This window comes from Musa acuminata, chromosome BXJ2-3 (genome assembly GCF_036884655.1).
Source record: "Musa acuminata AAA Group cultivar baxijiao chromosome BXJ2-3, Cavendish_Baxijiao_AAA, whole genome shotgun sequence".
Classification (NCBI taxonomy): Eukaryota; Viridiplantae; Streptophyta; class Magnoliopsida; order Zingiberales; family Musaceae; genus Musa; species Musa acuminata.
In genome coordinates, this window is record NC_088340.1 from 7,247,748 (window position 1) to 7,258,281 (window position 10,534).

The 10,534-nt window shown below is 40.5% G+C and overlaps 1 protein-coding gene and 1 long non-coding RNA gene across 2 annotated transcripts; one reads left to right on the forward strand and one right to left on the reverse strand.

Moving 5' to 3' along the window:
- Positions 1-3,342: 3,342 nt before the first annotated feature.
- LOC135607159 (leucine-rich repeat receptor protein kinase HPCA1-like) lies at positions 3,343-9,246 on the forward strand. Its single transcript, XM_065098747.1, has 20 exons — positions 3,343-3,713; positions 3,807-3,993; positions 4,269-4,392; positions 4,533-4,604; positions 4,876-4,950; positions 5,035-5,106; positions 5,225-5,386; positions 5,532-5,606; positions 5,682-5,753; positions 5,824-5,895; positions 5,969-6,037; positions 6,130-6,204; positions 6,298-6,369; positions 6,471-6,605; positions 6,705-7,177; positions 7,250-7,402; positions 7,643-7,782; positions 7,858-8,077; positions 8,150-8,385; positions 8,615-9,246. The coding sequence occupies exons 2-20, from the start codon at positions 3,915-3,917 to the stop codon at positions 9,119-9,121; spliced, it is 2,883 nt and encodes a 960-aa protein (XP_064954819.1). The 5' UTR covers positions 3,343-3,713; positions 3,807-3,914; the 3' UTR covers positions 9,122-9,246.
- On the reverse strand, positions 6,416-10,328 carry LOC135607160 (uncharacterized). Its single transcript, XR_010485100.1, has 2 exons — positions 9,848-10,328; positions 6,416-7,349 (listed from the first exon to the last, which is right to left on the reverse strand). It is a non-coding gene; the product is annotated as an uncharacterized LOC135607160 (long non-coding RNA).
- Positions 10,329-10,534: the final 206 nt, after the last annotated feature.

Below are 10,534 nucleotides of genomic sequence, written 5' to 3' on the forward strand. Positions count from 1 at the left end.
TACCGGTTGATGGAATTTTTTATATCTACTCCATATCGGCATGCTTACTGGTATTCCATGCAACAATTTTCAAGGATGTTACTCTTTATCAGTATTTAGTAACTTATGTTGTTCATTCTAGTAAAGTTACTCTTTATCATATTCCCCACAATGTAAAATCCTCATGTGATTGTTTCTCTGAGCTTTATCCAGGAGAATTGTTACAACAGGAGCATCCATATCTTTATCTATAATATCTAGTAAAATCTCTTTAGGTCTTCCTCTGTCTTTCTTTGCACCATTGATACTAATTATCTCATCTCATCTAATTACAGTATGTATACGTCCTCTTATTACATGCAATACACATACTCTGATGCATCAACATTTCAATAAAGTTATGAATCTGATGCTCTTACTTACATAGTGCATATGTTATTAATTGCCTGATCTATGAACGAAGTACTTGTGTTTTTTTTCATTTGTTTTTGCTTTATATTTTTCTATCACTATGTATTTATTTATATGGGTATTTGATGCCCTGGTGAGAATTCAATCTCCAAAGATCACAGAGATGATCTTAGCTCCTAAAACCACCCGACAATACTCGATAACTGTTGGTTTAGAAATGACAGAACAAAACTGATGCTTACTAATATGTCAAGAACAAGAAGTCTTCCCTTGAAAAGATGATATGAAAACCAATTCCTCATGTCATGGCTGTCGTGTGCAGTGGCAAATTACTTCATGGTGTGAACATATAACAAAGTCTTTGATGTGGAATTGACTTCGATGAGACCGCCCAAAAAGCAGAGTTCATGGCAGTCCCCTTCGTAGTGCGAACAAATTGACGGTTGTTGATGTCCATTTTGACTTTAGAAACCTGATGCAGTCGAAAGAAGAACAAAGATGAACATTTCTAAACCAAGCTATGAAATCCTCACGAAAGAGCGAGAGAGATGGAAAGAAGAACATCTGAAGCACCTCAAAGAATGGGAAAGAAGAATACTCGTGACAAGTTATGCACTTCCATCTTGGAAAAAGAAGACTAATTAATGACTGAAGCAGTCGAGAAGCTCCATACTCTGCACCCGAAGCCTCTCTGGTTCTCGATGAGTTCTGCACAAAGATGAACGAATCAACATATTGTCATCTATGATATTGTTCATGAGTTCTTCAATTTCCCAGTAGGATATGATACTGTTCGAGTGACATCCATATGTTTAATGTTTTTAGCTCGAATACACAGAGTTAGAGGTTTGAAACAAAGAAGACAACACACATTGTGAATCGAAGTGACCAAAAATTTTCTTTCATGATTTTGCAGCATGATAAAGTCAAAACTTGACCAAAGTACTTTTGGTGCTTTCAGAATACATGGTGTAATGATTGGATGACAAGATTTGTTGGTTGGGTTTGATGTTAAGCTCAATCCCACTTAGTTTAACAAGTATTTTGATATATTGTATGAGATTTCTTCTTCCTTGGGGATGTTAGATCTTTTGCAAGTCATTTTATCCGAAAATATATCAACAATTTCGTCGACCAAACCGAGTTGAATAATTTAAACTTTAAAAACACATGTAATGGCATCGAATTCTTATTTATAAAACGATAAAGAAACACATGATATTACCGAATATATTCTCATGGTGTGAAATATAGTTTTTTATCGATACAAAATGGCATCGAATAATTGAGTTGATTTATAAGAATAAATTAATCCATTTCCTTTATTTTGGACTTAGGTATTCAGGGCAAGTGATTTAGAGTTTGATAGGAGAATTGAGTTGGTTTACAATGTATTTTCATGCTTTATAAAAATATTATATAAAGTATTTTCAATCATGCAAAAAAAACAAAAACCAAAAATCCATGTTTAGAAAATAGCTCAAAAAATTATTTTCGCAAAGAAATTTAACATTTACAACTTCAACCCTCCCTAATGGTGATGTCACCATGTGTGGATTCCCCTCCAACAGTATCTTTGAGGAGACTCTTGTGGTCTCATTAGTTGACTTCCTCCTTATCTACTAGCGAGGTTAGGTTTCAGTCCAAGTCAGGCTTGACTTATTCATCACCCTAATCAGTCTTGGGTCAATCTGATCCACTCACTCACTCATATCTGAGATGGAAAATGTTCATCCTTACACTGCAAACCTGTAGTTTTCAGTGCTAACTACAATAAGATATAAACTGCATAAGTTGTAATGGCTTTGGTCTAATTATTACTATTATCATTATTATTATTATCATTTTACGCTTTGTAAACTTTGGAAATAGCATATCTTCCCCTATTTGTGTTGATTAGAATATGATCATCCCATTGACATTTTATTTGTAGAAAAAACATATGATGAGAACGAAGAGACAAGAGTAAAAGACAAGGCGACGCAGGCCGAGGAGGGTTTAGGGAATCGGTTCACTAACCCAAACCTATTCAAAAAATAAACAAGGACAAAAGTAGTATTTATAAAAATAATTACGAGGGGTTTTATCGTGATACGATAAAAACAATGAATATATATAAATAATAAATCTGTCCAAAATCATTAGAAATAGAGGAAAATATATATTATTCATCTAAATAAAATTTCCTTTATTTTTTTTTTATGTCATTTTGCTGAAAGAGATTGTTATCCTCCCGAACTCAATTCCCGAACCACCACATTTAAGGACTTGTCGAGACTACTTATCTTGATATTATACCTTCGTCTACTTAATGCATGCCAATCTCATCTCATCCCGGCATTGCATTCCTTCTCCAAGTCTCAGGCTCTCAATCCTCCTCGCGATTTCTGTGGGCCATCCATGGAATCCAATCCCTCTCTGCAGGACCAGCATTCCTTGCAACTTCTTCATCAGATTGAGACTGACAATGTTGTCGTTGTTATTTCCTTTCCTTTCGGCTCTCGTCGATTGCTTGAGGCCCAATGCGCGTATAATCTTCCACGAGTAGACTAGTCAAAGAAGTCTATCATATTATCACCATCCATGTCTTCCCACTCTTGAATGCATGATATCATTTGTTTCAGATTAGATCAATCATTATCTATCATCGGTGTGAGCACTCGTAGTCATCCAGGATGGATCTTTATGAAGAGAAAAGGATGATTTATCCCTCCCTGGGCATCGTCCCTGCTCACATAATCCAACGACAGCGTCACCTTTGCCCAACCACACAAAAAAGCTCTATCGATCAGCCTGGGTGGAAGCCGTGTTTGACCTGTCTTCCCTGTCCTGGAGACCAGTGCATTTCGCGCCATGGCCGTATCCGAGCCAGCATTTCATGATGGTGTATGCATCTAAACCATATCTTTCTCTCATGGCTGGTCGGGCCCCACTGGTCCGTGAGATCTTTGCCCTCCCCACCTACACGCAATAAATGGCTTCAACTACATAGCATGAAACCATCTTCAGCTTGTTGTGTCACGTACGGTGCACAGGCTTGTATCAAGTTGAGCTCGGAAAGTTCGGTGGGGGGGTCTTCGATCGAGTGCGGAAGAGAGTGGAAGGGAAGGCATGGCATGGAGAGGGTCCACAACCCACACAACCAACCTTCCAACTAGCAACAGTTGCAGCCGAAGCCGATGCCACCTTAAAGCTTGCGTTGGATGCTCTGTGGAGTCAACGGAATCTTTTGCTTGTTGACATCAATCATGGTGCCGACATCCTTTTGCCTTCGACCCCAGCGAGAGTCTTCCAAGATCCAAACAAAACCAGAACTTGGTGTGGTAATCCAAGATTGACCGACTTTGAAGTCGATGCACGGCACAGTTCTTTGGGAAAAAGCATCTTCACCTTACGATTCATCACGTGTATCACAGGAGAAATGACGAGGTGAACCATGGCAGGCAGCAGCTGCTTCTAATACTCGACCAGCGTGCCCTGCAGCGGGTGGAGAGCTTCATCGCTTCTCTAGGCCGCGCACTGAGATGGGGACTCTCGTCTTCCTCCTGTTCGTGTTCCTGGCGAGTCTTCAAACCAGTTCAGGAAGCACAGATGCCCAAGATGGTATCAATTCCTCCTGTTTCTCTCTTCTTGATTTAGTGCTTTGGAAAACTGAAAGCAGAAAAGTGAGAGTTCCATTCTCGCTCGATGAACATCCGCTTAACTCTCGGTGATACCCTGAGAGTGTCGAGTTTTAATGGAAGATTCAGTGAATGATTCAGCAAGGACCAGAAACTTAACTCTTGAAATTGATCAGAGATCTCTTGTAAGCTCAGCAGATGTCTTGTTTCTACTAACAACTTCGACTTATAAGAAGTTGTTCTTCCGCCCCCCTGCAGTTGCTGCTCTACTTTCGCTGATGACGCAGTGGCAGAACACACCTCCAAGCTGGGGGAAGACGGACGATCCTTGCGGAACACCATGGGAAGGAGTCCAGTGCAGCAATTCCCGAGTGACAAGCCTGTGAGCTTTCGTCTTCCTTACTAGTGTTCTCTGCATTCCCGCATGTTTCAGGAAACCATCAAAAATAAGCATAAAGAACCTCTCTTCTGAATTTTCTTTCCTGTTTCCTTGATTCTCTGCTCGACTTCTGCGCGTATCAGGACGCTGTCAACCATGGGTATCAAAGGTACACTAGGAGACGACATCGGGCAGCTCAGTGAATTGAAGATCTTGTAAGTTACACTTGCAAGCTCAAGCAGTACTTCTTTTGCCAGTGGAAAACCAGTGAAAGTTCATAGCGATCCATGGCTCGACTCCTTTGACCAAGCATCCACCGAAACCATAGTTTGAATCGGCAAACCGCATCTGTACTGTGCTGTCCTTTGTTCGCTAGATGTGCCACAAAATATTCACCATCCGGTGGAGGCCACCGCTGCCCGATCTAGAAAGCATGCTCCATAAACTATGATCTAGAATGCATGAACTGACGACAAGCACTTGCAGGGATCTGTCCTACAACACGATGCTTGGCGGAACGCTCACTCCAAATATTGGGAACCTGATGGAACTGACCATTCTGTAAGAAGCCCTGTCACGACAAGAATTCATTTGCTTCGTACCATTCTCAGACGTTCAACATGTAATGGTTTTGATCCGTGACAGGATCTTGGTGGGATGCAGCTTCAACGGGAACATCCCAGACGAACTAGGATCGCTAGGAAACCTCTCTTACTTGTGAGGAATTAATTCGAATGATCACAAAACCTGAGTCCTCAAAGCTCAATAAGATGACGCATTCAAGGAGGAGCTGAATTTTCTCCGCTGATACTTGGATCTCTTCCTTTGTTCCCAGGGCTTTGAACTCGAACCAGTTCACCGGTAGCATCCCAGCTTCCCTGGGCAAGCTTTCCAATCTGAACTGGTTCGATATCGCAGACAATCAGTTGACGGGGCCTCTTCCGATCTCCACCGAAACATCACCAGGCTTGGACCAGCTCGTCCGCACGCAGCATTTGTAAGTCATTCTTCAACCGCAGAAAGAGAAACCAGAATCACAATTAGTCAGTACTGCAGATCAAATGAATTCAAAGACGATGCTCCCATTCATGCTTGCTTTCCCGTGGATCATTTTGTTTTCTTTTGCTCTCTGTGCTTAACAGCCACTTCAACAAGAACCAATTATCAGGTGCCATCCCGGAAAAACTCTTCAGTTCTGACATGACACTGTTACATGTGTAAGCTGATGTTTTCCATCTTCATTTCGCGTCTGCTAGCTTCAGTATCCTGACTCCCGATTGTTCTACGCGCAGGCTTTTCGACGGCAACAACTTCACCGGAAAAATTCCGGATTCCATAGGCCTCGTTCAGAAAATTCAGGTCCTGTAAGTGTCCTCCGAACAGACGTAAACTTTCCTCTGCTCTTCATCGGTAACTAAGTTCTTCTTTTGACAGTCGATTGGACAGGAATGCTCTAAGCGGTCCGGTCCCTTCCAACATTAACAATCTTACCCATGTCAAGGAACTGTAAGATAACTCATCCACATTCAGCCGTCGTAATATGATAAGTCGCACTTACTTTCTGCTTGCATTTCTTCAGAAACCTAGCAAATAACAGGTTGACAGGTATGATGCCAAATCTGACTGGGATGAATAGCCTCAACTATGTGTAAGAGCTCATCCAACTATTGCAAGTGCTTTCATGCAATCTACTTTTTCTCTTATTACCTACGAGCAGCAATAAATTGGCATGGCCTTCAGGGATTTGAGCCACAACACATTCGACGCATCAGAAACCCCAGCCTGGTTCTCGGAACTGCAATCTCTGAGAGCTCTGTGAGTACAACAATACCCATTGTCACTATGAACCAAGTGATTTAGTTCATAAGCTTGTAATTTCACCAAGTTTTCTTGACGGTTGTCGCCCAGAGTGATAGAATCTGGAGGACTTTATGGAGAGGTACCGAAAGAGCTGTTCAGCTTCACTCAACTGCAGCAAGTGTAAGCGTCATAACAAATCATGAACTGGCAAAAGAGGGAATCCATATAAAAACAAAGAAATCCTTGGGTCTAATTTGACTATTGTTGTCAACATTTTTCAGGATACTTGATAACAATGAATTTAACGGAACCCTTGACATGGGCAATAGCATCAGCCAGCAATTACAAATCGTAAATTTCAAAAATAATAAGCTTACAGGAGTTGCACATGACGCCAGTTATGATAGAACTCTCATGTAAGAATTCTGGATGCAGATTTGACATTTTAATCAGACTGCAATTTCATTGAATGCAACTGTTTATCCAACATTTCCTCAATCCGTTGTTGACTGCAGTCTCATAGGAAATCCTCTATGCCATTGGCTCTCCAAGACAATATTTTGCAGTCTTCGACAAGAGCCAGCAATTCCTTCTTATTCAACCAGTCTTGCCGAATGTGCAGCGAACTTGTGTCCCCCAGATCAGAGTCTCAACCCACAAAATTGCAAATGCGTCTACCCATATGAGGGAGTGATGTTTTTCAGAGCACCTCTATTCCGAGATGTGACAAACAGCACACTGTTCCAATCATTGGAAAGCAGCCTGTGGAAAAAACTTGACCTTCCTCCTGGATCAGTGTTTCTTCAAAACCCCTTTTTCAACAATGACTCTTACCTGCAGGTACAAGTTCAAATTTTCCCATCCAGCGGAATGTACTTCAACAGGTCTGAAATTCTACAGATTGGATTCAAATTGAGCAATCAAATATACAAGCCACCTGAAATTTTCGGACCTTACTATTTCAAAGCATTCCAATATCCTTTCCCAGGTGACTTCTCCATCCTTTATGTACAAATACAACTTAAGATCATTTCTTATGCTGACTCAATAAATTATCTAGGCGTTGAAGGAAAATCGCCAATAGCTATTGGCTTGATCATTGGAATAGCAGCTGGTTGTGCACTTCTGGTTATTGGACTTCTTCTCATAACAATCTATGCCTTGAGACAAAGGAAACAGGCTCAAAGGGCCATAAAACTAAGCAAACCATTTGGTAAGTGTACCTTAAACTTGTCATAATAAAATCTAAAAAAAAAAATCTGTAGATACAAGGTGTGTCACCAAAGGTGTCATATCACATCTCAGTTTAATAAAGGACTAGGAACACAACTCTAAGCCATGTGCATAAGGAAAACAAATTGTTAAACCAAAAAAAGTAAGAAGAATTTCATTCTGTACTGAAAAAAATACATGGAAACATTTACCATTTACAAGTACGTTTTGTGAATTTCAGCATCGTGGGCACACAGTGGTGATGAAATTGTTGATGCACCACAATTGAAGGGAGCAAGATGGTTTTCGTATGATGAACTTAGAAGATGTACCAATAACTTTTCAGTGTCTAATGAAATTGGGTCTGGAGGGTATGGAAAGGTAACATATTGGTTATTCTATGTCAACCATCCAATTATAAACTTAAACAAGTGACGTTTCTACCGATCTCCTCAGGTCTACAAGGGAATGCTTCCAGGAGGGCAAGTAGTTGCAATCAAGAGGGCACAGCAAGGATCAATGCAAGGTGGGCATGAATTCAAGACTGAAATTGAGTTGCTATCCAGGGTTCATCACAAAAACCTGGTGGCTCTAGTGGGCTTCTGCTTTGACGAAGGGGAGCAGATGTTGGTATATGAATTTATTCCAAATGGAACATTAAGAGAAGGCCTCTCTGGTATGTTCAGCTGTACCCCTAAAAGTGAGTTAATACTCTTTGTCATAACTTTTTCTTCAATGTCAACTTCAGGAAAGAGTGGGATACTACTTGACTGGAGGAGGAGACTTCGAATCGCACTGGGTTCAGCAAGAGGATTGGCTTATCTTCATGAGCTTGCTGATCCTCCAATCATCCACAGGGATGTTAAGTCAAGTAACATCCTACTGGATGAAAAGTTAAATGCAAAGGTTGCAGATTTTGGTCTCTCAAAGCTAGCATCAGACAACGAGAAGGGGCATATTTCAACTCAAGTAAAAGGAACAATGGTTAGCAGTTGCTATTTCATTTATCAGCAAAAATTACTTCCTTCTATCAGCAACAGCATGTTCTTTTTCATGTGTTTTTAAACCATTATTGCTAGTGATAAAATTTACCTGTTCATAGATAAGCAATTGATTAAATTGAGACATACAATGGACCTCCATATACTCTCCCAAAATATATTGGCACTGGACCTAGTTTGATTCTTTAACAACTTAATGCTTATCATTACAGGGTTATCTTGATCCAGAATACTACTTGACACAACAGTTGAGTGACAAAAGTGATGTTTATAGCTTTGGAGTGGTTATGTTAGAACTGATAACTGCTAAACAACCACTTGAGAAAGGAAAGTACATTGTCCGTGAGGTGAAGATGGCGATAGATGCAGATGATGAAGAATTCTATGGTTTAAAAGAGTTGATGGATCATGCAATCCAAAACGCAGCTTATCTCATAGCTTTCAGGAAGTTTGCAGAGTTGGCCTTGAGGTGTTTAGAAGAGTCAGCTGGAGATCGTCCATCAATGAGTGATGTTGTGAAGGAAATCGAGATAATGTTGAATGCTGATGGTCTAAGTACAAACTCAAATTCAGCAGGTTCATCTGCCACAGATTTTGGATATGCAAAAGGCGTTCCTAAACATCCTTACGATTCTCATTCTAGAAAGGATGTTAGCAGCAGCAATTCTTTTGAATTCAGTGATGGATACACATTCTCAACAAAACCTGAGCCCAAATAACAAGGGATCTCCATTTCCAATTATCTTTTTTATTTTTGTATTTGGACAGTACATATTCCTCGAAGTGTCAATGCATTGCAGAACTACAGAAAAAGAAAATTCTCAGCCTGCAGGTAACATTCCAAGCTGTTTTCTCTTGCTTCATTAACCTCTAATTCTAAAGCAATATTTATTTTTACTCCCTCGTATACTTCTCCTCAGTTCTGTTTTATTACACGAGTCTGAATAACAATTTATAATTTATATACATAAATAATATATACATATCGTCTAGAAAACAAAAAGAGGCTTTATGGTTAAAATCAAGTTGATTGCTCCTCATAATAATTTCAACAAGTTTTCGAAAAAGCATTCACAATTTTGTATGTTTTCTATATCTAAATCCATATTCATGTGAATAAATAAGAAAAACTTATTTCTATCTTCAAACTATCCAATCTTAGAAAAGCAAAGCTTTAGTGCATAGAGTAAATGACAAGTAATCATTCAAAACCTGTTGACATTGCGGACCAATTTGTTTCATTGGAAATGAACCACCAAAGTGAACTCAAAATTGAGAGTTGAATATAACTCAAAATTGGAGTTCCAAAAGGCTTGGAGAAAGTAAACCTCGATGGAAAGCAACAAAACCATTTATTAGGAAATGAAGGGAACATCAATTATTTGGTGAAGAAGATTTCTGTGAGTACTTCTATGCGTGCATGAGGAAGCATATCGAGTGTATACCTGCTCTGTTTTAAGCAGTATCAACGCAAGCACCACGTCGCCGAACCTTCCTCTCCATTACCACCAACATTGCGCCGAAAGTAATCCAACAAACACAGTAGATGACCGCGGGAAAGAATATAAGCGAGTCCGACAGCGCCGACACCGTTCACCTCATCATCAGTTTCCTACATACACCACCATAAAAGCAACCAACAGTCCACATTAAGAAACCACAAAGGGGAAAGAACCTCGAATTGGTGGGACCCGAAGCCGCGGGATGAGGAGAGGGCAGGAGGAAGGCATCGACGAGGTTCCGGATGGCGGTGAGCGGCGGCGTAGGGAAGTCCTGCGGTATCGCAGCGTGCTGCTGCTCCCCATTACGGACCAACAGGGCGAAGAGCGCGACCGATGCGGCTGCCGTAGACGGCGTCAGGGTCGTCATCGATCAGGGAAACCTTGCGGCACCAATGCGGAGGCCGAGATGATGCCCGATGGACGATGTAACTGTTGATCTCGTTCGTCTCTCGAAGGTTCGAATTGGCTGCATTTGGCGCACGGTTCGGTCCGGTTCGATTCCCGAAAAAAAAACCGGAAGCAATTTATATTTAAGAAAAATGATATAAAAACATAAAATACCTAAATTATCCCTAATATTCTTACCATCATAATAAATTTCTTATAGCTATTAATGTAAATCAATGTTTC

Bases quoted from the DNA above. Each gene is read 5' to 3' on its own strand.
- LOC135607159 (XM_065098747.1), top strand. From the start codon at position 3,915: ATGGGGACTCTCGTCTTCCTCCTGTTCGTGTTCCTGGCGAGTCTTCAA. The intron at 6,370-6,470 runs GTAAGCGTCATA...AACATTTTTCAG, and splicing joins TTCACTCAACTGCAGCAAGT to GATACTTGATAACAATGAAT. The intron at 7,783-7,857 runs GTAACATATTGG...CGATCTCCTCAG, and splicing joins GGTCTGGAGGGTATGGAAAG to GTCTACAAGGGAATGCTTCC.